The sequence below is a fragment of the Neopelma chrysocephalum genome, unplaced genomic scaffold (assembly GCF_003984885.1).
Source record: "Neopelma chrysocephalum unplaced genomic scaffold, ASM398488v2 Primary Assembly neopelma1_367, whole genome shotgun sequence".
NCBI classification, from domain to species: domain Eukaryota; kingdom Metazoa; phylum Chordata; class Aves; order Passeriformes; family Pipridae; genus Neopelma; species Neopelma chrysocephalum.
Genome location: NW_020898031.1, coordinates 969501 through 993540, shown reverse-complemented (window position 1 = coordinate 993540; position 24040 = coordinate 969501). Strand labels below are relative to the sequence as shown.

At 52.0% G+C, this 24040-nt stretch overlaps 1 protein-coding gene across 1 annotated transcript in view; it reads left to right on the top strand.

Moving 5' to 3' along the window:
- ZMAT4 (zinc finger matrin-type 4) overlaps positions 1–23621 on the top strand; it is a 43601-nt gene extending 19980 nt beyond the window's left edge. The window contains exons 3-7 of the mRNA XM_027706367.1: positions 5166–5255; positions 9922–10078; positions 14773–14997; positions 18377–18473; positions 23181–23621. Coding sequence (XP_027562168.1) covers positions 5166–5255; positions 9922–10078; positions 14773–14997; positions 18377–18473; positions 23181–23196 — 585 coding nt within the window. The 3' untranslated portion in view covers positions 23197–23621. The remainder of the gene's footprint in view (positions 1–5165; positions 5256–9921; positions 10079–14772; positions 14998–18376; positions 18474–23180) is intronic.
- Positions 23622–24040: the final 419 nt, after the last annotated feature.

Genomic DNA, 24040 nt, shown 5'->3' with positions numbered 1-24040 from the left:
AACATTGGTACCAACTGGCAGCGTGGCCTGAGCTGAGGAACCTGAGCTGCAGTTGTGGACAAGCAGGAAGGGTTCAGCTTGCTGCACAAAGTTCCCTGCTCTGTCCCTGCGTCCCCTTTCCCTTGGCTTGTTCACAGAATCATAGAATGGATTGGCTTGGAAGGGACCTTTAAAGGTCTAGTCCAACCCCTGCCAAGGGCAAGGACACCTTCAGCTCCATCAGGTTGCTCGTGGAGGTGCACTGGCTGGAAAAATCCCTTAATGCCAATGGAGAAGTAAATGCAGGGTTGTGTTAGTGTAGATGTGAGATCCACTGCAGAGGGAATGTGAGGGAGTGATGTGAGAAGGGACTTCTGGTGGGTTTGGGGAGGAGCAGATGCCTGTGATGACCCCGGCTGTGGGGGACAGGTCTGTGGGTGCTGGGACCACGTGAGCCAGGCTCTGAGCCCGGCTGCTCCTGCCTCACTGCTCCAGCAACAGCCTCCAAGGAGAGTCCTTTCCTCTCTGCAGGATACCCAGCAGTGCGTTGGACAAGAAATACTTTGGCTACAGACAAAATCAATACAGGACGTGGTGAAGTTAAAGATCACAGCTGAGATGGTGATTCCCGAGGCAGAAAATTCATGCTCGGGATCCTCACTTGGAGTCAGCTTGGCAAGGCAGGAGGAGTGATCACAGACGTGGGGAAGATGAAGTGAGCTCGTGGTTGCTTGGCTGAATAGATCATCAGTAATTACCCTTACATGTAAACAAATCAATGTCCAAACCAGTAACGTTCTTCTCTGTTGCTTTGCAGCAGCGGGTTTGATGGGGCTGAGGATTCAGCTGAGCCTTCAGGGACTGTGGACACAGCTCTGTGTGCCCAGGAAGGCACGAGGAGACGCTTTTTAAAAAATTAACTCGCGGAGGAAAAAAGGGGCAGCTGATAGAAATGGCCGTAAATTATAAATGAGGCTTTGCAAAAATGACAAAGGGAGAAAAGGGGCATTGACAGGCAGCAGTGTCTGGAATAACAGCCGGAGTTTGGCTCTGCACTGAACCACGGGGAGCTTGACAGGGTTTGCTGGTCGCGTGGGCAGGAGAGGCAGAAAAGGGAAGGCGTTTGCTGAAAATACTCCTGCCCTCTATTTAAAAAACGCAGAGGATGTTGTTATATCACAGAGGGAGGAATAGATTGGTCCTGTTCCAGTAGAAATCGGGGAGTTTGTCAGGCAGCGATTATGAAATCCAGAATGTTGTTGTTGTTGTTGGAGTCGGCAGGTCCAGGAATGAATTCCCAAGCAAGTGTTTGGAGTGCACTGGGCACACGCTCTGCACCAGCACTGCTGACCCTCCCTGGGCCCGGGGAAGGTGGAGGAAGTTTCCAGGAGGAAACCAGTGCAGAGCCAGGCACGGCAGCTCTGGGGGACCCGCGCTGGGAGCTGGAGCCCTCCAGCCTGGCACAGCTCCTGGGCACAGCAGGCTCGGGAGAGGGGCTGGAGGGTGATGTAATGGGGTTTCTGCATAAACTGGGCCAGCCAAAATAACTTTCCCTCTTTTGATGAGATTACAAGCGGGGCCAATACAGATAATAAAGTTGGTGTGACCACATGACTGCACGTTGCATGGCAATTTAATTAAGAAACTGCCACAACACTGTAGACTAAAAGGATTAAAACCCACCCGATGGGTTTCTGAAAAAGAATTTTTTTACAAACTAAGAGGAGCTGCAGCCATTTGGGCTGTCAGGGTGGTTCTCTCCTTTATCTCCAATCGTGTCTCGGGTGATGCTCGGTGTGGCCACGTGTCCCCAGGGCTGGGACCCCTGGCCTTTGGCTGGACAGGAGGGCACAGAGCAGGAGGAGCAGGAGGGGAAGGGCAGACTGACCAAAAGCAGGGAGCTGCCAGCACAGGAGGGAGCGAGGATTGATGAAGGGATCTGTGGGGAGCAGGGAAATGAGCTCAGCTGCCAGCGCAGCGGGAGGGAAGCTGCAGAGATGGTTGGTTTGAACCTGGCCAGGGGGGAATGGGAAGAAGGCCCTCCCAAAATGGTGAAGTGGTGAAGTGTTTCAGACTGTCAGCTCAGCTTGGATCAGCAGTGCAGGGCGGGAGCAGAGCCGGGGCTGCAGTGGGTGCTGAGCTCGTGTGGGGTGCTGAGCTCGTGTGCTCTGCTCGCCCAGAGCCCTGGGCAGACACGGGGCAGGGGGGTCTGTGTGTGTCTGTGACCCCTCGGGCTGCTGCCTCAGCTGGTGACTTCTGGCCGTGTGAGGGGAGAGGGTCAGTGCTCCCCAGAGCCTTTGGTAGATGCACAGAGAAGGGATGAGCAGCCCCTCCATCATCGGGGCGGGCAGGGCTGTGCATCCCAAACCAGCCCTGCCTGCAGCTCCCGGGGCCCTGCCAGCTGCCCCTGCTCCCACAGAGACCTCACTGCCTGCTCCTGCCTCTTGCTCCGGGCAGAGTGTGCTCCAAAACCTGATTTATGCGAGACCAAATTGCATTTCATAGCACAGTTTAGCTCTGCTTTGCCCTTTTATGTTTCAGAGTCGAATTGCCAGAACTCTGCTGTCTCTGCCACAATCTTCCTGTGTTAGAGTAGATTTGATAGAGATAGAAATGATCCGTTTATTTACTTTTATTGATGAGCCTTACAGTGGCACATGGGCTTGCAATGCAGAACTCTGCAGCAGCTGTGTGAAAACAGGCTCTCTCTGAGCTCCCTGCGTGGCCAGGGCTGGTTTTCAAGCCTACAGCATTAAGCCAGACTTCGTGCCTTTGAAAGGTGCTGTTCCCACTAGGGACAGAGAAATGAAGTGAAAATGCCTTTGCTGTAACACTCTGTACAGCTACAAAAGAAATATTCACAGGCACAGAAACACCCTTATTGCACCCCAGACGAGGCTGTGGTGGCTGCTGGAGGTGCAGGGTGCTGGTTCCAGACTGTGGATTGACACATGTGGAGAGGTTTTGTCTTTCCTAAGGCGTGTGCGTGTGCTGAGATGGATCAGAATGGAAGCTGGAGGTGCCCAGATCCCAGTTTATCCTGCTTTCCTGGCTGCTGCTCGTGGCTCTTCCTTTGGCCCTGCTGTGTGTCTGGCACTTGCCCTCCTGGTGCCTCGGAGCTGCAGGTTTGCTCTGCGGAGGGAGGGGATAACCCACGGGGCTGTTTTGGAGCAGCACACCAGGAATAATCACTGTGCCCCTGCCGTGCTCCTGCCGGGGTGCTGGGATGATAAATACACATGTAAATGTAGGAAATACCAGAGATAAAATGGATGACAAATGGGCTGTGCTTCCCCCGCCCCGCAGAGGGATGAGACGCTCACCACGGACCTGCAGAGGCCAGGGAGGATTCTGAGCTCTGCTTTTGTAACCGTGGGATAACGAGGCTGCATAAGGAGCTGTGTGGTTTTAGATTTTGCCAAACATAAGTCATTTCCTCACCTTGGCTTTTGTAAATCCAAACAAACCCGTGAGTGAAGGTGAGAGGTGTTTCACGGGAGGCTGGAGCTTCGCTGCCTTTCAGCGCCGACATTTGGGCATCCTTTGTGGCCCAGCTGAGCTCCACGGAGCAGAACCACGACAATGATCCCTCTTAGCATCTTGCCTTTGCGGTTTCCACACGCCCAGCATCCCCCCCCCAAACATTTTACCCTCCAAACCCAGCAGGCTGTGGCTGTGTGTGCGTGTGGGCATCGTGACGTGCGGGATGAACTCACCCGAGGGAAGAGCCTCGTGACTCGTGTGGGGAGGATGACTCGAGGGAGGCTGGCTGCTCTGCGGGGTGTCAGTGCTCAGGGAAGGGATTCAGCTGAAAAGCTCTGGCCACATCTCCTTTATGGGGTGTTGGACTGTCCCTGTGTGTGGCTCTCCGGGCAGGAAGCGGGACCGCGGCCAAGCGCCGGCAGCGCCGCTGCCCCTCCGTCCCCTGCATCTCAAACATCTATTTTGTCATTTCCTGATCACACAGCCCTTGCTGTCTGGGCTGCTCATCTGAGAGCTGGAGCTTTGGGGTTTCCTGCACTTAGCTCTGACCGTGGCAGGTCACACTTGCTAAATGCAGCAGGAGGACAAGTCGAGGACAGATACTTGACGTTATTTGTCTTGACTGGTTTGCTCCGTGGATAAAAATTATTGTATAGTCCCATTTCTGCATACAAATACAAATTATAGGTCCCTGCAAATTTAGCTCCAAGTTCATACCACAGGAAAAAGAATTTTCCAGAACATGCTAATGATAATTTAGTGTTTTAAAGCTGTGGCTCTGTGATCTGAAGTTATAGTATTGCAGTGCTGTTGTTCTGTAGGGCAATCAGAAAAAGGAGATTCAGAGGAGGTGTTTGCATGATAACAGCTGCCCACGTATCTGGACACTGGGTGCAGGTATTTGGTGGCTGCAGGTATTTGGTGGCTTTTCCTCCCTGTGTCTGCTGGAAGACAAGAGCTGACTGTAAGTCAGGGGTTTAAAGGTTTACGTCTGTGCTCCTGCTGTAGAAGCTTTAAAATCTTCCTTTGTGTTTTGCACGTCCCAAGGGTTTGCTTTGGCTGCTGCTGCTGCTCCTGGCACGAGCAGGGAATCTCCTGTCCCCTGTGACCCTCACCTGCCCAAAGGTGAGGATGAGCTCCAGCCCTGCCCAAAGGCAGCAGGAAACCTGCTCTTGTGTCCCTCACAGGAGGTTTTACATCCCTTTTGTATTTTATCATTCTGGAAGTGTAGGAGCCGTGGGTTTGGTTTGTGTGTGTGCCTCTGACCCCTCACGATGCCATCCTGTCTGCACCTGAAGCTCAGTAACCCCATATTTTGGGTAACAAACGCTGCCCTTCCCTCCCCACCTGATCCCCCCGTGTCTCCGAGGGGCTGCAGGCAGCAGGGCTTAGGGGGTGGCTGGGGTGGACCATTTCCTCTGCTAATGGCAGGAGTCCCAGCCATCCCACAGCTCGTTCCAGCTGGGTGCAGAGCTCTGGGAAACCTCTGTGGGGTTCAGAGCTCTGGGAAACCTCTGTGGGGTGCAGAGCTCTGTGAACCTCTGTGGGGTGCAGATGCCTTTCCCCCTTTCCTGCTCCGGTGTTGGGTACCTGTGTGAAGGGGATGTGAAACCTGACTGTGGGTTGCTTTGGTGAGCACAGCAAGAGTCTCCTGCTCCTTGCAACTTCAGTTCTCCTTTTTTCCTTTTGCTTTTGTCTTGCAGAGTCGGAAGCATGCCAGCAAAGTCCGCCTCTATTACATGCTGCACCCCGTGGACGGAGGCTGCCCGGCCAAAAAGCTCCGGTCAGAAAACGTGGGTACAATCCAAGGCCCTGTTTGTTCAGCTGCTTTGTGACTCATTGACTCTGGGCCAGACGATCAGGTGCCCAGAGGTAACATTTAGATGAGCTGAGACGCGAGGTAGCTGGAAATAATTGTCAATAAACGGCGCGAGAATTACGCGCATCAGCAGCGGCGATTGCGTTTTCAGTTATTGGATGTGCTTGGGTAGGACAAAACACGCTGGTAACAGATGCCCAGGGCTGGCTCCATTTCAGTCTGGGGGCTGGGTTTGCTGGGGAGCAGCTGGGGCAGGGCATGGGGGCGATGGAGGCTCCAGGAGTGGGGTGGAGGCCACTCTGGGGTGCTGCTGGCAGGGCCTGTGGGGTTGCTGTGCATGGAGCAGCACTGGGGTGAAGTTCCCAAACCAGTTCGGTGTGACTGGGGCTGAGCACTGTTGATATTTACTGAGATATCTTCTAATTAAAGGGAGAAGGGTGCAAATTCTGCCCAAGGAATCTGAAAGCTCCTTCGCACAGTAATTAAAACATCAGTGAACATTTCTGCTGCACAGATGCAGTCTGCCCCTGACAACAGGATCTCACTGCATTTTCATTGGGTTATTAATGCCAGTGTGAAGGGCTCGGTGGGCAGGCACATACAGGCTGGGAACATGATCCTCCAAGGGGTTTGATTGTGTCTAACAAGGAACCACATACTGCATGTGCATCTCAGCACAGGGATATGGAGGACAGAGAACCAGCCAGACCTCAAATAAGTCAAAGTTGAACTGTTTCCCATTTTTTTTCTGAAAGGCAACATGGAGAAGGAGTGTAATTCTGTGTTTGCTGATGCTTGTGCCAAGGGAAACCCTAGTGGGGGGTGGATTAGTGTGTCCTCGTGCTCTAGGTGAATGCTGGGCTAGGCCAGACCTAAATTCTAAAATTATTTGTGTTATGAAAATATAGCAGGGGAAATCTGCCAATGTTTACAGCTCAAAGTGGGCTTGTTGCTGATCAGATATTACCCAAGCCTTTGCATTTAGAGAGAACAGAACTGTTTAGGACACTTCGGGTGCTGCACAGTGACAGCCCTGCCAGGGACACGTGTGGCTGTGGTGCCTGATCCCAGCAGTGTCCCTGGGCCGTGGCACAGCAGCTCTGATGAGTGTTAGAAATAACCCACGAAAACCAATTAAATTCCTGTAGAAGTATCTGCAACTTAAAAAATGAATATTAGCCTTTTTTTTTCCCCATCAGAACTGTTCCATGGCTGTGTGCCACTGGGTTTGTGTCCTGCTGGCCACAGAAACAGCACCTTGTCCCTCTGGCAGCAGGAGGGAGAGGCAGCTGCAGTTGTGGGTGCTCAGTGCAATGGGATCTGAGGCAGCATTTGCTTCCTGACCTTTCTGTGAGGTGGAGGGTGGTGCTGGTTGTTGTTTGAGGGCTGCAGGAACACCCTGCATTCCCAGAGCACCCCTCAGCCCTTTGGAGTGAGGAGCAGGAGGCTCATACAATTAGTCCTGCACTGGATAAGGACTTGGTTGTTGTGCTCTTCATTATTGGTTTAATTTTGTGTGGAGGAGGGGAAAAACCTCATGGCTCGACCTTTCGTTTTAGATTTCTGCTTAACATTTCAGCTGAAAGTAACCTGAGAAGGTGTCAGGGCCCTGCTGAAATCAGGAGTCGTTTCCTCAAGTCCCAGGATTGGTAAATCAGGTTCAATCAGCCTTTTCTCACTGCCTTTAACCAACAGGACCCTGTTTATGATCAGAACAGACATGATGAAAATGTCTGATGTGTTATGAAACACGGTTTTTTTGGATGGGAGAAAAGCCTTCAAATCCTTTCTAGCCCTACTGGTGCTGTAAGACAGTAAATTGCTTTAACCAGCTTCGGGAAAGGGCTCATAACAGTGAGGATGGATGGTCTGAGGGGAGGCAGCAGGATATTGGATTCTGTGGCTGAGGTGATGTGTGTCCTGCCAGGCAGTGCTGGGGGTGCTGGAGCCAAGGGCTTTTGCCTCTCTGGGGCTCAGCCTCAGCTCCCCATCAGTGAGGAAATCACAGCCCTTAACCCTTCTGGGGCAGAATTCACCGTGTGCTGGAGCTGAAATCTTCAGCACCTCCACTGAGACTGAGGTGGTTTCAGGGCCAATGTTCTCACTGTGTCTTTTGTACCCCACCAGAGGTTTGCAACCAAAGCAAACCCAGTACTGGTTTAGTGAAAGAAATCAGTGATGGAAGGCTTTAATTCACTCTCCAGCAGGTTTAAATGCCCACAGAGGCACAGCTGGGTGGTGGGAGCCGGGGTCTCCTGGGTCATCCCATCCTCCCCAGGCTGCCCCTGGCTCTGCTCCTGCCAGGGTGGGGACTGTGGGACCTGTGCTGACCTTGTCACACCCCCGCACTCCACTCGGGGCTTGTTGCTTCTCAGCATGTCCAGACTTAGTGTTTCAGCTTTAGGGAGCCATAAACTGGCTCTTTTCTTGTGCCATGAGAAAAAACAGGCTCCGGAATGGCAATGGCCTGAATTTCCTATGGAGCGTTACAGGAAGCAGCCTTTTAATAGCAGCACCTTCCTGCACAGAAAATTAACCCGAATTTAAAAGTTATTTTTGCAGTGCTCTCGGTGCTGTGGTTCATACTGCTGCACTCAAGGGTTTGTGTAATCTTTTCTTCTTAGTAAAACCTAGGAAGTGAAGACAGATTTGTATCTGTGGAATAAAAATCCTTACTTTTCCCGTGGATTGCTTAGGGAACACCCAGCAAAGGGCTGCAAGTGCCTGGCCCCGTGTGAGGATTATGCCTTTTAGCAGCTTGTTAACAGGCAGCCGAATAACTGAAGTTAATTCTGTTGGATGTACGAGACTGGCTTTGAAGTTTCTAATGTTACAAGAAGAAGCCCTATAAATTAGGGCATAGCGGTGGAGGGGGGGAAGAGGTGGGATGCCAGTTTTGGGAGATGGATGCTCTGACTCCCAGCCCGTGGTGTGTTGAGTTGTGTGAGGAGCTGTCAGTGCCCATTCACTGCTCCATCCCGGGCTGGCACGGGAGCTGGGCAGGGATGGGCAGGGATGGGCAGGGATGGGCAGGGATGGGCAGGGATGGACAGGGATGGGCAGGGATGGGTGGCTGCATCCCCGGGGACCAGGCACTGCCCTGTGCCCCGGCTCGGGTGTCCTGGCAGACCAGGCGTGTGATTTCACCAGCGGGCTGCACAATCCTGTCAGCGCCGTGTCATTCGGGGGGTGACAAAAGACACCCGGCTCGGCTTTCCCCCGGGCCCCTCCGGTTACAGGTAAAACAGCCGCTGACAAATGAGACGGCATAATTACCCTTCAGGGCTGAGCAGCCCCGAGCGCCTCCGGCTGCGGGCAGGGAGGGAGGAGGGAAGGGAGGGGATGGTGGAGGAAGGGAAGGGAGGGGATGCTGATGGTGGAGGATGGTGGAGGAGGGAAGAGAGAGGGGATGCTGATGGTGGAGGATGGTGGAGGAGGGAAGGGAGGTGATGCTGCTGGCGGAGGGTAAAATAAAATTAATAAAACTTAATAAAACCCGAGCCCAAACACCTCGTGCATCCTGCTGAGGAAGAGCAGTTCTTGGTGTGTGAAGCTGGCTGTGAGGGAGCACAGGTCTGTCATGTCTGTGCAGAGGGACTTGCAGACACCCCCAGAGTTTGGGGGTGACCCTCCTCCCCTGCCCACTCGCCGAGGTGCCCACCCAGAGCCGTGGGTGAGCCCGGGTGAGCTGTGCAGAGAACTGTGGGTCAGTGTAAGTAGGACCCTGGGCTCTACGTGAGGTGTCAGAAGGGTCTTTGAGGGGGGGTTTTATTTTCTTTTTTATAACTGCAGCCTGGCTGAGAAAGTAGGTTGGAAAGGGAAAAGTGTCACTGAGGAGCAGCCCTGGCAGAGGAAGAGACCCTGGTGCATTAACACCGAAGTGTATCAGCTTTTCAAACGAGCTCTGTTGGAGGCTCTTTATATGTTGCCACCACTGATGATCAATAGAGTCTGGAAATTTTTTACTCTGCTCTTAACTTTCAAGTGATTTCCCTTTGAAGACATAAAATATCTTGAGAGAAAGCTGTTTAAAAGAAGTGCAAATTACACTCAGAACAGTACTAATCACCTCTTGAGATTTCTCCCTAAGGTTTAAGTTGATTTACAGTTATCAACAACAAAAAAGTGATGAAAATCAGTCGTTTTTCTAATAGTGCTTTTCTGGGGGAGAAGATGACCTTCAGTGGTGGGTCAGGTGGGTGGGTGCCCCCTAAGTTCTGTCCCCCAGGGGTTTTGGGGTCTCCTACAGAAGTACCTCGGGAGGAAGTGCTGGTGTGGGATGGCAGGGAAAGCTCCAGGTCTGAGTGACCTCAGCCAGAGAACAGGAATAGAGGCTGAGGGAAGGGAGGCTGGGGGACGTGCCAGGAGCCCTGTGGCCGTGGGGGACACAGTGACAGGCTGAGCAGAGCAGGGTGAAGGTGCTGAGCAGAGCAGGGTGAAGGTGCTAGGCAGTTGGAGGTGTCCCCTGGGCAGGGCTGGGACTGGGCAGGAGTGAGGTTCAGAGACACGAGGAAGGGAAACCTCTTGGCAGCCACGGCCTTGGCACAACAACCTGGATTCCTCTCCTCTTTCCCCGTGACTGTGCTCGGTGGGCTCACACACCTCTTTTTTTTTTTGTCTGTGTTTTTGTCTCCACCCAGGGCAGTGATGGTGACTCAGTGGATAAGAACAAATGCTGCACACTATGTAACATGTCCTTTACCTCAGCAGTGGTGGCCGAATCGCATTACCAGGGGAAAATCCACGCCAAGAGGTTAAAATTGTTGCTGGGGGAACAACCAGCACTGAAGGCCACAGGTAGGTCCAGGGGCAGGGAGTGGGGCTGGCACGGGGGGCATGGGCTGTGCCCGGGGGGCTCAGTGTGTGTGGGCAGAGATGGGCACAGCCTGGATGGCTGAGTGGTGGTGGCTGGCAGGAGCAGCTGTTCCTTTGTGTTGCTGTCATAACAACCTTTAAAAATCGCTGATGCTCGTTATTGTCTGCTTTGTTCGGGCAGATGAGGGGTTTGTCAACCAGGGCTGGCCCTGGTGTGAGAGCCCCGTCTCTGGCTCCACAAGACAATGTCTCTGCTGGGCACAGAGAGCCAAACCTGGCTTTAATTATCAGCAGTTACTCGACAGCTCCACTAATACATTTAATAAACCTTTGGTGTTACTGTGCAGAGCAGAGCATAAGCTGCGCTTACCTCAGAGGGAAATCCAGGCTTTAAAAACTCTTGGATTGATTGTCTCTTGATTTTTGCCCAGATGGGTTTTGTGCTTTCCTCCACAGTGATTCCACTAATGCAAGCCTATTAACTTTCACATTTAAAAAGTCAAGTGTTGGAATCGGATAATTTAACCATCTTATTGTTTGCTTAACCATAAAGTCCCTGAAAAACGCTGATAATCTGTGAAAAGAAAAAGAAAATTCCTCTGTTGTTGTGGGGACCAAGAATGCTCGAGCAAAACACTCCCTGTTCTCCAGGAAGGATCCCGGGCTGAGGTCCTGCAGGGAGATGTGACCCAGAATTGCTGCTCTGGGCCCTTCCATTCCAGGGAACAGCACAGAGACTGGTTCCCATGTGAGCTGATGGTTTGGATTCTCCCGTGGGGACTGTGCAGGCAGGTACAGGGGCCATGGGGCCCGGCCAGGGCAGGGCTCACCAAGAGCTGCAGCCTTGCACTGTGTGCTTTGGTCTCACTTTTGAATCATCTGGATCAGCCTCACCAGGCTCTAAGTGAGCCACACTTGGTGCTCCAGAGTAATGGGCTCTTCAGCACCCTAATCACTGGGAAGGAGTAACTCAAGGACTCATCAGCTCTTCCAGGCACTTGATCTGGAAGATGAAGCTGAGCTCAGGAATACATTAATAAGCACCTCCCTGCTCTCCAGGAGTTCTCAGAAATACAGCCTTTGGACACAGCATTTTTTTGGGCTTCCTAAAATCACCCGGCATTTTTCCACGGGATTTTTGTCCCAGTCCTTTGTGTCTGGCACCAGGGAGCTTTAATTCTGTCAGACAGAGCTTCAGAGACTCCAGTGCTCGTAAGTCTTGGGAGTCAGATAAGCACAGCCCTGAGTGTGCTGGGTGCTCCTGGGGAAGATATTCTGCTGCTTGATATTCTGGGGTTTCTGTCTCATCAGCCCTGAAGAAAATCACATCTAGTCTCAGTCTCCTTGCAGAGATGCACCTTCCCCTTCACTGTTACCATCCAAATGGAACACAAATCTCTCGTTCTCTGCTGGTGCTTTCAGGAAAGGCAGAAGTGCCCCAACAGTCGGGTTTCTCACAAAAATGATGTCTCATCATGACAGCGAGGGAGTTGTGATCTTCCCTGTTGCTCTGCTCTACAAGGTTGTACCCCTCAGAGGCTTTATGTCACTGCCATTGCTGACGGATTCCTCTAGTCACTTCCAACATCCCCTGTCAGCTTGCATCCCATCATCCCCAGGAGTTATCAACCAAAGAATTGGGGGGGAAATCGCTGCTGCCTTCATTGATCCGAGTCCAGGGACCTGCAGGGGTTTTTCCAGGCAGGTGGCAACAGTCCTGGCTTTGGGACACCAAGGGGGGCAGAGGAAATGGCTTTTGGGTTTGGATGCAAGGACCTGTCCAGCAGTGGCTGGAGTCTGCCTTAGTCCCAGATTTCTGGGATTTCTTCTGAAGAAAACCGAGTTTCCCCAGTGCCCCTTTGTTGTGGCTCAGTTATTTCTTGTCCTCACGCTGAGTTCCTGGAGCGTGCCAATGGAAAAGTTGGGTGCCATTTAAATCCAGCTCAGAATAAGAAGCTCTGGATGTGAGAAAGAAGTCAAACGTTGGTTCATCGCTGGAGTGCTAAAGTGTTTCTAACTTTGTATTTTGCCTCTTGCAGCAAAGTAAGACTTTCTCACTTCCCTCCCACAGTGAAAGGGAGCGTAAGGCAGACTGTCATGAGCTATTTAGCATTTTGAAATACTTGAAATAGTCAAACTCGCAGCTTTTATGTTTGTGTTTTAGATGGAGAAACATTTTTAACGTTTGACGTTTTGTGAGTGTTTATTATTAATTTTCGTGTTGCTGCTCAGGGAATGATGGCATTTGCTGTTCTGCAGCAGTTCTGGAGCACATATCAAACCCATGGATCCGCATTTGGGGAGAAGTCAACTTTCATCTGTTTCTCTTCAGGAGGATTTGGTGAATTTGGGGTGTTTTCATTAATTGCCAGGCCGGCTCAGCACACCTTGGGAGTGCTGGGGGTTGTCAGTGGGACCTGGGGAGTGTGACTTTACAAGCAGATGTTCTGTGCTGGGTGCTGAGAGGAAACCCCTGCCTGGGGCAGCCCCTCTGTGCTGTGGGCAGGGGGTCCCTGCCGTGGGGCTCACAGGGAGCTGGATGTGGTGCTGGGCTTGGAGCAGGGCCGGGGTGGGCACGGGGGCTCTGGTGCCACCCTGCTGACAGCCTCCTGCCCACCAGCCTGGGGAGGGCTCAGAGGCACAGCCACGGGGCTGCTGGGCCAGCCTGGGGCTGAGAGCAGAGATGCTGCTGTCGGGTTCCCTCAGTGAGTGGGAGATGTGACTCCTGCAGACACCACCAGCTCCAGGAGCTTCAGCCTCCCTGGTTCCCCTCCGGCCACAGGAAACGTAGAAACAGGGGGAAAGCTGAGCAAAAGGGTGGAGAGATTTAACTTTGTAGGAAAGCTGAGCAAAAGGGTGGAGAGATTTAACTTTGTAGGAAAACTGACCAAAAGGGTGGAGAGATTTAGCTTTATTGCCTGGGGCTTGCAGAGCAAGTCAGATCTGTCAGAGCTCCGGAGCTGCCCGAGTCACTGGTTGTTTAGAATGGTCTGAACATCTCTGCAGCTCAGTCTGGTGCCCCAGCACAGCTCAGCCCCATCCTGGGGCACTGCAGAGGGTCCTCCTGGCATCACTGGGGCTGTTCCCAGTCCCTGTGGCATCACTGGGGTCTGGGCATGGACCCCTTCCTGCAGGGGGGCTCCTGGGGGAGTGCAGAAATGTGCCTGCAGTGGGCAAACTGTGCTTCTTTGTGTAAGCCAAGCACCTGCAGGGTCTGTGTGATCCCAGTTTGGAGAGGCAATATTGCAGTTCCCTCATTTTTTTCCCAGTGGCCGTGCTGGCCCCTGGCTCTGCTCTTCCTGCACCTGCAGTTCTGCCACGTGCACCCTGGAGGGGCTGGGCTGTGTCTCTCCTATGGGAACTGTAGGAAAGGTGTTGTTTTTAGGAGCCAAACCCAGCTGGGCCCTGCCCCTGCCCGGAGCAGCTCTTCAGAACTCTGATACCCTGGCAGTCATCACCAAAAACAATAGAGGCTTACAAACCCCTGGAAGCTGAGAAGGTTGTTAGTAATGTTAGAGGCAAGATAGAATTTCCTCGAAGGAAGTTAATAGACGAGCAGGTCAGCAGAAGATTTATAACAATATTAACTTTCTCAAGCCGTGGAGTCAATCACAGTGGGCTCCAGGCATGGCTGGGTGCCTAAATATATCCCTGTGTTGCCATTCCTGGTGTCAGACACTGAGGTGGGTCTGGCATTCTCTGCCCTGTGTGCTCATCAGGGCTCAGCTGGATCACCTCCTGATCAAAGAGAGCCACCACACGCCTCTCACCACCTCCAAATGTGCCTCTTCCAGTGCCACGGGGAGAGCAGGCTGTTAATTATTTAGGGAGCAGACATTTCATCTGGAAAAGAAAAGAAAAACCACATAAAAGGGAATTTTTGAACGAAGCGTGATAATTAAGTGCTAGTCATTGTATATTTTTGTATCGCAGTGTTGTCTGAACTTTATTTTTACTTTAAACTGTTTTTCCCTGGCTCTGTGACTTGTATTGCACAAAGTTGGGGAACTGTGTTGAACAAGGTGCACTCCATTATATAAAGACTAATCCCCCATTTTTATTTGGAATGACTGGGGGGTCATCTTTGTGTTCCTGGATGGGCTGGAAAATGGAATTAAGTTAAGATCAGGGGTTGCTGGTACCTGACAATTCACACTGTGAAGGTCTATGAAGGATGGGGCTGAGTATTGAGTATTTTTTTTTCATCTGTGACAATTTACAATGACTGCGGCTTCCCCTGTTCTTTCTGAGGCCAAATAAATTAAAAAATAAGAATCCTGAGATAGTGATAAATCCGTCTCTCTGTCGTGAGAAGGAGATGGCTCTGCATGGTATATTTATCCTCCATCGGTGATTTTTCCTTGGAGTAGCAATTCAAGCAGGATAAGTTTAGCAGATTTAGTCACAACAGTGGTAAGACGTGTAACTGAACTGAGAGCCTCCTCCTTCCCCAGCTCCTGAAACTCAGAAAGCCGAGGAACAGTCCCGGGCTGTCCTTTCATGCTGCTTTTTTTAATGAGAAGTGGTAGATTTCCATCCAAAATATCCACTGGGACCCTGTAACTGCTGCTAATTATTCCCCGTGTCTAATGTGGGCTCTGCCTGGGGCTCTGCTGTTCACTCAGGCGGCAGCAGGAGCCTGGAGAGCTCATGTCTGGACGTTCCCTTCCTCGCAGAGGCCGCGCTGGGCTCGCTGAAGGCGCCGCACACGGACAGTCCCCCTGTGCCGTCCCCGCCGCAGCGCCGCGACTCGGACCGGTACTGCCAGCTCTGCACTGCCTGGTTCAACAACCCCCTCATGGCACAGCAGCACTACGACGGCAAAAAGCACAAGAAGAACGCGGCCAGGGCCGACCTCCTGGAGCAGCTGGGCAAGACCCTGGACCTGGGGGAGCTGAGAGGTGAGGGAGAGACACGTGGAGATCGGGGGGCTGCGGTCGCTGCTCCCCTGCTCCAGTGGTGCAGGGAGCCCAGGGGTCCTGTTGCTGCTTCACGAGGTTCCCACTTCTGTGAAACAAAAAAATCCCCTGCTCCAGGGTGCCAGCAGGATGCAGTTTTAGCAGCATCCTTTCCAAGTTGTTTCCTAGGCATCTCTTCTGCCTCCTCCTAAAATAGTCCCTTCCATTAGCACACACGCCTGTCCTCCAGCAAGTGTGGCCCGTCCCTGGGAGAGGAGAACACACTTGTCCCCACGGGGAAGCGGGGATGGGAGGATGTTGCTGGAGGCAGAGCAGTCCCTACATGTCCCTGATGGAGAGTGGGACAGAGCTGTCTGCTGTGATTTAATTAGTGCTTGTAAAACACTGCGGTGGCCCCGGGCCCGCAGCAGCCAGAGGAGCTGAGCACTTGCTGTGGGGATGTCAAACACAAGTTTTCTGTGTTCCTGCAGAAGGGAGAGCAGCCTTCCTCTGCTTGTCTGTCTGTCTGTCTGTCTGTCCACCCGTGCTGGCCCCAAGGGGAGGAGCTCTGGCTGTGGGGTCTGTGCCCTGGGGTCACACAGGTTTGGGCTTTGCCAAACCCCTTTGGGAGCTGCTCTGGTGCAGAGCAGAGCTGCAGCCCCCCGGGACCCCCAGGCCCTCCCGAGCCTGTGGTGAGAGCTGTGGTTTGTGCTGTCCAGGACTGGATCCTGACAGAGCACAGGTTTGCTCTGAGGGGCAGGCACAGGAGGGGGACGAGCCTCCTGTCTCTGAGGTCTGGGTTGTGATCCCATGTGCAGACTGAGGGAGAAGGGCAGGTTTGGTTCAGAGCCAAGTGGCAGAGGTCTGGTTTGCCAGCGAGGCTTTGCAATAACGTTTTAAAATACCTGTTTTTTTTTTCTTTGCTAAATGAAATAATTTCCCTTTAGGTACTAATGACTATACAATATATTGTGCATTTCTTGATCTCCCATAAACCTTGTAATGGTTATCCAGATCCTCCTGTGCTACCTAGTGTGACTCATGGTGTCATCAATGATTCATGGGGCTGAGTCACTGCCCGCTGCTGGAAATGCGGGAATAAAACCTGGGACAATAACATGGAAGTGCTCGGTACTTTGAACTGTGCCAAGCTCAGGAGTGGCCGAGGGTGTCATTAACTGTAAATAAATCAATTGTGAAGTGTTTTATTCATTTAGCTTGTGCCCGGGAGAGTTGAAATTGGAGGCCTTCACAGCCTCATCGGCCGCTGGTTTTTACCCTCCCAGGGTGCTGGGCATGGCTGGGGTTTGCAGCTGGGTCCAGTGTGGGTGGCAGGAGAGGGGACAGCAGAGCTGTCCTGGCTGTGTGTGTGTGCCTGGTGCAGGGGAGCAGCTCTGGCCCTCTGGTTGGACACTGCAGGGTGCTGGTTTGGGGGCTGCAGCCTGTGGTGCTCCCCAGCACCAGGGAGGTGTGAGCCAGGGAGCCAAAGGGGCTGTTCCTGATCCTGTTCCTGATCCTGTCCCTGATCCTGTCCCTGATCCCATCCCTGATCCTGTCCCTGAGCCCATCCCTGAGCCCATCCCTGAGCCCATCCCTGAGCCTGCCAAGCTGGGAAAGCTTTTCTCCACTTTTTCTTAACTAGCCTGTGTCCATCTGTCCATCTCTGTCCCTCCAGAGATGCTCTCCTGGGTGCAGATCTCTAGGTCTTGAAGGCAGTGGCTGCCTCAGTTTTCCCTGGAACGCAAAGTCATCCCCTTCCCCTGCATCCCTGGTGGCTTCTCCCATCACAGCTTAAATATTAATTCTATTTTGACTAGTGTGGGAGACGAACATTTGATGCATTGTGTGAGCCTGGAACAAGCAGTGTCAGTTGAAGTACAACATTTCAGCAGCCTTTGATGTTGTGATAATGGCTGTAATAAAATATTTATTGATAAATATGAATGTGTATTTGGAGAAATAAGAATAGAGATGTATTTTTGGACAACTGATATTTATAGGAAACAAAAACATTGATTCTTCTCACCAAGTGCTCATCTTGCAATTTTGAAGTCTTATTTTCTTCTCAGAAATGAGAAAGAGGAGGGAAAAAAAAAAAAAAGAGGAGAAATGAGCACCATTTCTGCAGCGTGTGGTGTGTGTTGAGTTGAAGCTGCAGCACAGGGGAGTGCACAGGCACAGACCCCTGGGCCGAGGGGAGGGCAGGGTCCAGCCCTCTCTCTCCGAGCAGCTCCGTGTGGTTTCCCAGCTGTGGCACTGAGCTGCTCCTGCTCCCCCTGCTCCCAGGGCTGGCCTGGAACCCCCTCAGCTCCCGCTGGGCAGGGAGGGATGTGGGCATAGACTGAGAGAGGGAGAAATTAGGAGTTCTCTTCCTGCAGAGCTGCCTCCCCTGGCTACCCCTGAACCCTGGCACGGATCATAGAGAGACAAAACCCGGTGGGTCCCAAACCTGAGATTCCAGGCTCTGCCCCCTCAGGCTGTGCCTGTTCAGCTCAGGAGTGGCCGTGGCTCGGGTGGAGGGAGGCACTGGCACAGTTCCACCTGGCAGCTCTCGCCCTGCCCAGCCTGTGCCAAGCACGGGGAGGAGGAATGGCAGGTTTGCTCTGTCAGGTCACACCTCACCAGTTCCAGTCCCTGTCTGGTGTCCCCCATGGCCGAGCTCTCGTGTTCCCTCTCCAGGGCAGGTGGTTTGTAATGGACTCTGCCTGGTGCTGGGGCTGAGTCAAACTCTGCAACAGGTGCCCTGAATCCCTGAAATAAAGCACAGCAGCCTGTGCAGCACAGCAGGACAAGGGCATGGGGATGTTGTCACCTGGAGCCTTTGTGTTCTCAGGTACATTGGTGGTGTTGCAGATGCCCTCTTGCAGAATCAGGCAAAGAGCTGAGTTTCATTTTCTATCTCGTCCCATAATTTCTTTGTATGGCTTATAAATACTTCTCATTCTGTTCTGTCACTTGTGGTTAGTAGGAAGCAGTTTAACAAGAACTCCCCTGGAATGGGTTTTAATGCATTTTATGCAGAATGACATTAATGACTTGGCTTGTTAATATTTCATTTAATGGGGATAGGAGGACATTCAATTTTACATGAATGCCTGTCACGCTGCAGGGGAGGGAATGCTGATGTGTCATGAGGATGCAAAAGGGAATGTGAGCACATCCAGAGCCCAGCAGCTCCTGGCAGGGGCTGCTCAGGCTGGGACCACCTTCCCATTGCTGATGGCCCGTGGGGTTGAGCTTGAGTTTTATGGAACCAGTTTCAGCCAAGTGGCAGCTTCGGTGAGCTCCAGTGGGATGAAGTTCTGGTGGTGCTGGTGTCCTGGAGGTTGTTCTTGCAGTGAGCTGGAGCCTGGTTCATTAACACTGTGGGTTCTCTCCGCAGGCCTGAAGCGCAGCTACACCTGCAACATCTGCAGCGTCACCCTGAACTCCATAGAGCAGTACCACGCGCACCTGAAGGGCTCCAAACACCAGACCAAGTGGGTATTGTCACCCTGCTCCCCCTGGGCTCCAGCCAGGCTGTGCCTGCTGGGCTGGGATTGCCCGTCAGGGTGCTCTGCACTCCCACAGCCCCGTCAGCACAGGGGCTCTGGGGGCTGGGAACACACAGAGGCCCCCCCAGCTCGAGGAACACAGGGGCTTCCTGGAGTCCTGCTGGCTCGTGGCTAATGATACCAAGTTTGCAGCTTCTTTCATGTGTGAAACCTCAGAAGAGACACCAGCACTGTAATGGGATTAGGTGTTTCCCAGTGAAACTGTTTTTGCTGTGATTTAGAGCAATTATGCATTACCCAGCTCCGAGGACTGGGGGGAGCCTGCTCTGTCAATTAGTACAAATTATTAAAATGAAGTGATGAAGATACATGGTACCAGAGAGTAGATTAATAAACTAATCGCTCTTAATGCACTTACATGTGAGCTTTGGGAACTGTTTCAGGCTGGAGCACTCAGGACTGCCCAGATTAGGAGAGGAATATAAAGGGATGTACCTGCAGTGCTTCAGGTGGCTTTGAGGGCAGTCTGAGAGGTGAGCAGGATGAGCAGAACCAGCAATAACCACTAATGGCTCACTTGGCTTAAGCCAGCAAAGGATAAACCCAGCCCTTCCCCAGATGATGTTGGACCTTCACAAATTCCTATTATTCACAGATTCCTTATTATTCACGTGAGTTCTGTCCTATTTATTCAGGGATTTCTCCTCCAGCACTTCTCCCTGATGGTGATCCCTGCTTGGCCAGGTTACAGTGGGGACAGTGTGGACAGGGTTGGGGTCTGTATCCAGTGCAACAAATTCCCACTGCTGGAATACAGAGCCGAGAGCACTTCCCGTGGGAAACCTGGAATGAGAGCATCTGTGCTGAGCTGCCTGGGCCCAGAGCTGGAATTTATCCTTCCCCTGCTGGTCCTTCTGAGCCTGGATGATTATTGCTGTGGCTGCTGCTGGTATTGCTGTGAAGGATAAAGGAGTTCATCCCAACCCACAGCAGCCTCATGGATGGGAAATAGAGATGTGCAGAAAGATGTGCCACCACTCTGCAGTGCCAGGAGGGTGCCTGGTCCTCTGGGTTATCCCCACACCTGCTCTGTTGTGCAGCCTCCTGCAACTGGCAGAGATGGAGAAATCTTCATTTCTAGTGCTGGGAACGAACACCTTGGGAAGTTAGTTGTGCCGTGGCTGTTGTAGGAGTGCCATGGTTGTTGTAGGAGAACCATGGTTGTTGTAGGAGTGCTGTGGCTGTTGTAGGAGTGCCATGGTTGTTGTAGGAGTGCTGTGGCTGTTGTAGGGAATGCCATGGTTGTTGTAGGATGCTGTGGCTGTTGTAGGAGTGACTGATGGCACGTGTGCCCTCGGCTCAGCCCGTTCCCAGTGCAAAGGGATGTGCTGGGCAGCACTAACAATGGATTTTGGCAGGGCTGCATCTGTGTTTCTGTAGCTTTCTCCGAGCAATTACCTCTTCTACACAAAGAGAGAGAATCTGGAAATCCAACCCTGGTCCTCTGCCGAGTTTCCACAGCCATGGTGTCCCCTTGGCCATTGCAGCACCGTGGCTCCCCAGGGTGCTCTGTGCTGGGGGACGGGTGAGGATCATCCCCTCCTTGTACCTTGGCCAGTGTTTTCCCACTGGTCTCTGCTGTTCTCATTATTGTTGGTTAATGTCAAGACTGTCCTCTGCCTCGTAACTCAGGCTGAAGCCAGTGGACTGCAGTTACCAAGGCAACAAAACATTTTATGTAGCTGTCATACTTCATATAATTAAAAACTAAACGGACCCGAAGAAGGGGGCAGCAGTTTGTGAAGGAAATGGATGAAGGGATAGAGGGATTTTGCTCCTGGACAGGTGAGCAGGGAAGGTGATTGCGTGGTGGAAGCTGGTGCCACCCAAAAAATGCTGGGCAGGTGTGTTCCCAGGCCCCTGTCACTGCCCCACACGGGACTGGGGGTCCTGCAGCTCCGGGGGCAGCACAGAATTTGGGGCTCGTGCCCTGGGCAGGGCTGAGCCCTTCACAGGAATTTCAGGGGCTTCCCCGAATGTTTCTGACTACATTTGTTTGACCAGAACAGGGAAAACAGGGCTTGGGAGGGAAGCTGGAAGTGTCTTGGCTTGTGTTTTGGTGTTGAATAAAAGATGCAGGAGGAGGGAGCTAATACTGAGCCAGTCCTTCTCCCTCCGGCCAGTGAATATGCAAAGCAGATACATCTGCCAGCTCCCATTTTTTCTCCAGGGTGCAGGTACTTGAGCTGTGTATTTGAAAATTAAGGTAAAATGCTGCCCTTGAGCGTGTGGGAACGTGCTCTGCTCGGGCTCTGGCGGGAGATGCAGGGAGCAGGTTTTTTGGGATGTGGATGGACTCTGGAACATCTGCAGCGGGGAGGAGCCCTGAAACCTTTAATTAGGGATTTATGAACTGCGTGGAGATGATTGAGTCATTGTTTGACTTGCTCTCCAGAAATAGATGTGGGGGTTTTTTTTAATCTCCTCCCTCCCTCCCTCCCCCCAGAGGAGCAGCAGTGCTGGGCAGGGTGCCAGGCTGAGCCCTGGTGGGCACCAGCAGCTCCGGCCCGGGGGGACCAGCAGCAGCCAAAATGCCAGCTGTGAAGGTTACCTCCAAAGGGCTGGGAGGGGAGCACGTGCCAGGCTGGCTCCTCACTGCCTGCCGTGGGCTGGCAGAAACAAAACCTCCCTCTCTTCTGCTCTGTGGAAACTGCGAGGGTGAAAAGTCGCCGCTCGAAGTGATTTGCAGCAAACAGCGGGGATTGAAGGTGCCAGGTAGTTGTGAAAGGAGCCAGAGGATGCTCCAATTCCACGGGTCAGAGCAATGCCTGTGTGGAATGTTTACCCTGGGGCTTTGCAAAAAGTGGGTAGGACGTGTGGGTAGAAGGACCAGAGGTGGTGCTGGCAGACCAGAGAGCCCAGACCCACATTTGGGGTCAGTGCCATCCCTGGGGCTGTGGGTCCATCACACGTTGCAATAACATGCCAGAGAGCAAGAGCTGAGAGCTGAGAGCTCTGAGCTCTGAGCTGGGAGCTCTGAGCTGTCCTCCACCACTCGGGCTGTCAGCGATGGGAGGCTGAGATCCAGCCCTAGTAATTAAGAGTCTGACTGTGTGGGGATAATGATTACCACTTCCATAAAGAAGAATTTTCTCTTCTCGCCTTCATTTTCTCTTTGATCAGCCAGGCCTCTCTGCCACATCCAGAGCTCACAAATGTATTCCGGGGTTTTATAACCACTCATTTACGCTCTCCTGGGTGCTAATGCACGTCTGGGTTTCCCTTTCCAGCTCTGGGTTCCTGATTAATTTTAGGGCTTTTGCAGAGAGGGGACCCGATCCCGCAGCTGTCGTTGGGGTAAAACCAATTTAGTGGCCAAAATGAGTTCTCAAGAGTTGGGAATGGTCATGTCCAGTCAGGGAGGTGGCTCTGCAGCCCTTCCTACACAGCCCTTGGTCCAACTTTGGGCTGCACCCTGTGGAAGCCCAGATGGTCGATGTGCTGCTGAGGAGCAGGGACAGCAGGTTTGGGCCTGGGTGGGCTCTTTCCTCTTTCCTTTTCTTCCCTTTTTTTTTTTTTCCTGGTTGAGAACACAGATGTCTGATTGGAGCAGGGCATTTATCACCATAAGCTGCTATTCAGGAACCAGAGCTGATCAAAATATTGTAAATATCTGCCTGGAGAGATGTCAGCCTTGCCCGTGGCTGCGGCTCCGTCGCTGCTCCCGCCTGTTTGGGAAGGTGTGAACAAACACTGACAGCCTGTTGTGGCTGCAGCTCCTCCTGGGGTCTGTGTGTCTGGCACAGCCTGGGCAGTGCCAGGGGAGGCTCTGGGACCCCCTGGCCCTGCTCCATTTGGGGCACATCTGATGCCAAGCAGGGTTTCTGTTCCCTCTGGGTGTTTCCAGCCCCGTCTCCGGTGCCAGAGGGTCGGGCTCCTCCTGGGCATCCTCCCCCAGAAGGAATGGGTGCTTTGATAAAGGATTTCCAATACATTTCTGGGAAAATTTATTGGAAGCCAAATGAGTTTTCTCTTGCCTTGGTGGCTGCAGCTTTTATTGGTAAGAGTAACACTTCCATGTGCTTTCTGTGATATGTGGTATCTGATGCCTAAAGAAGCCTTTAGATCAATAGCAACTCCAGAAGATGAATAGTTATAAAAGGTAGATAGAACTGAAAGGCATTTTAATTTGTCATTGTTTCAGTTCCAGAGAGCAGCTGAATAATTGCACTGCCTGTGAAGAGAGTGTGTAATGCTTTCTCTCATTATAGGTCTAAATTGCCTCCCTTCCCTTTTAATGTAAGTGAAAATAAGATATCTCTGATATCTTCTGTTTTGATCACAATTTGAAAGCCCTGGAATGGCCTGTGCAACTCTGTGTCATGGTGTCAGGTGCACAGATTAATTTTTTTCATGTAAAGCCCAAACACTGGGCTGAGTGCTCAAAGCACAAACCTGAGCTTGCCAACCCCAGTTCCAGTGAGGGATTCCTCATCAGCTGGGCCTTGGAGGGGGCGAGTTGGGCAGGGTTTGTGAGGCTCTTAAATTCAAGTTCAGAATCTAGAGAAAGGATACTTTTTCTGAATTGCTGTGGGGAATTTCTTTCACAAAAAATGCGAAAAAATGTCCTTAAAATTGCAAATATGCTTTAGGTGGAAAGAGTGTGACTTTGGCCTTGGTTCTCTCTTGCAGCCTGAAGAACCAGTAGTGGCTCATCAGTGGGGACAAGGACAAGCACCGATGCTGCTGCTGCAGAGAGGAGGCTCAGCAGGAGAGGAGCCTTTCTTGGACAATGATTCCGTGTGGATTCAATAATTAACATGTAACTAACCTTCGCTTTGGACAGATACATGGATTTTTTTTTTAATTTTGTGGTGAGTTAAAATATTTCGATGGATTTTTTTACCCTTTCAGGACAATATTTATTCAGCACAGAGTCTAGAGTATGATAACTATCCTGTAAATACAGCACTTACTCATCAGTCATCTTCAGAGACAGTGGAAACAAACTATTTTACTTTTTCATATTTATTCTTAGATTCCTCCCAAGAGTAAAAGATTATTCTATTACATTATCCATGATAGTGATGTAATCAGTCTTCAATCAGAAATAAACACACTTTCTTCACCTTCTCCAGCATGGTTTGTGTCAACATAAAGAGCAGCAGCGGTGAATCACGGGGATCCTGTAACAGATGAGCTTTTTCCTTCCCTCTTTGTCTCTGGAGAAACGAATGGTTCCATGAGCAAAGAACACTCAAATGAAAGGGTAAATTCCTTTTTTCCCTGCTGGTGGGATTCCAGAAGCTGTTTGCCTGGTGGACTTTGATGCAAGCCCGAGGCTGTCCCCACCAGGCAGCAGCAGCTCGTCCCCTCTGCCTGCTCTGGGATCTGAGCAGAGGGAAGGAGCCGAGGCAGGGACTGACCTGAGCCTCTGGTCCCACCAAGGGATGGGTCAGGGGTGCTGCAGCATCACCCCCTTGGCTCTGAGGGGACAGTGGGAGCCGCTGCAGAGGCTCTGTGTGATTAATTTGTGCTCTTGCATCGATGCC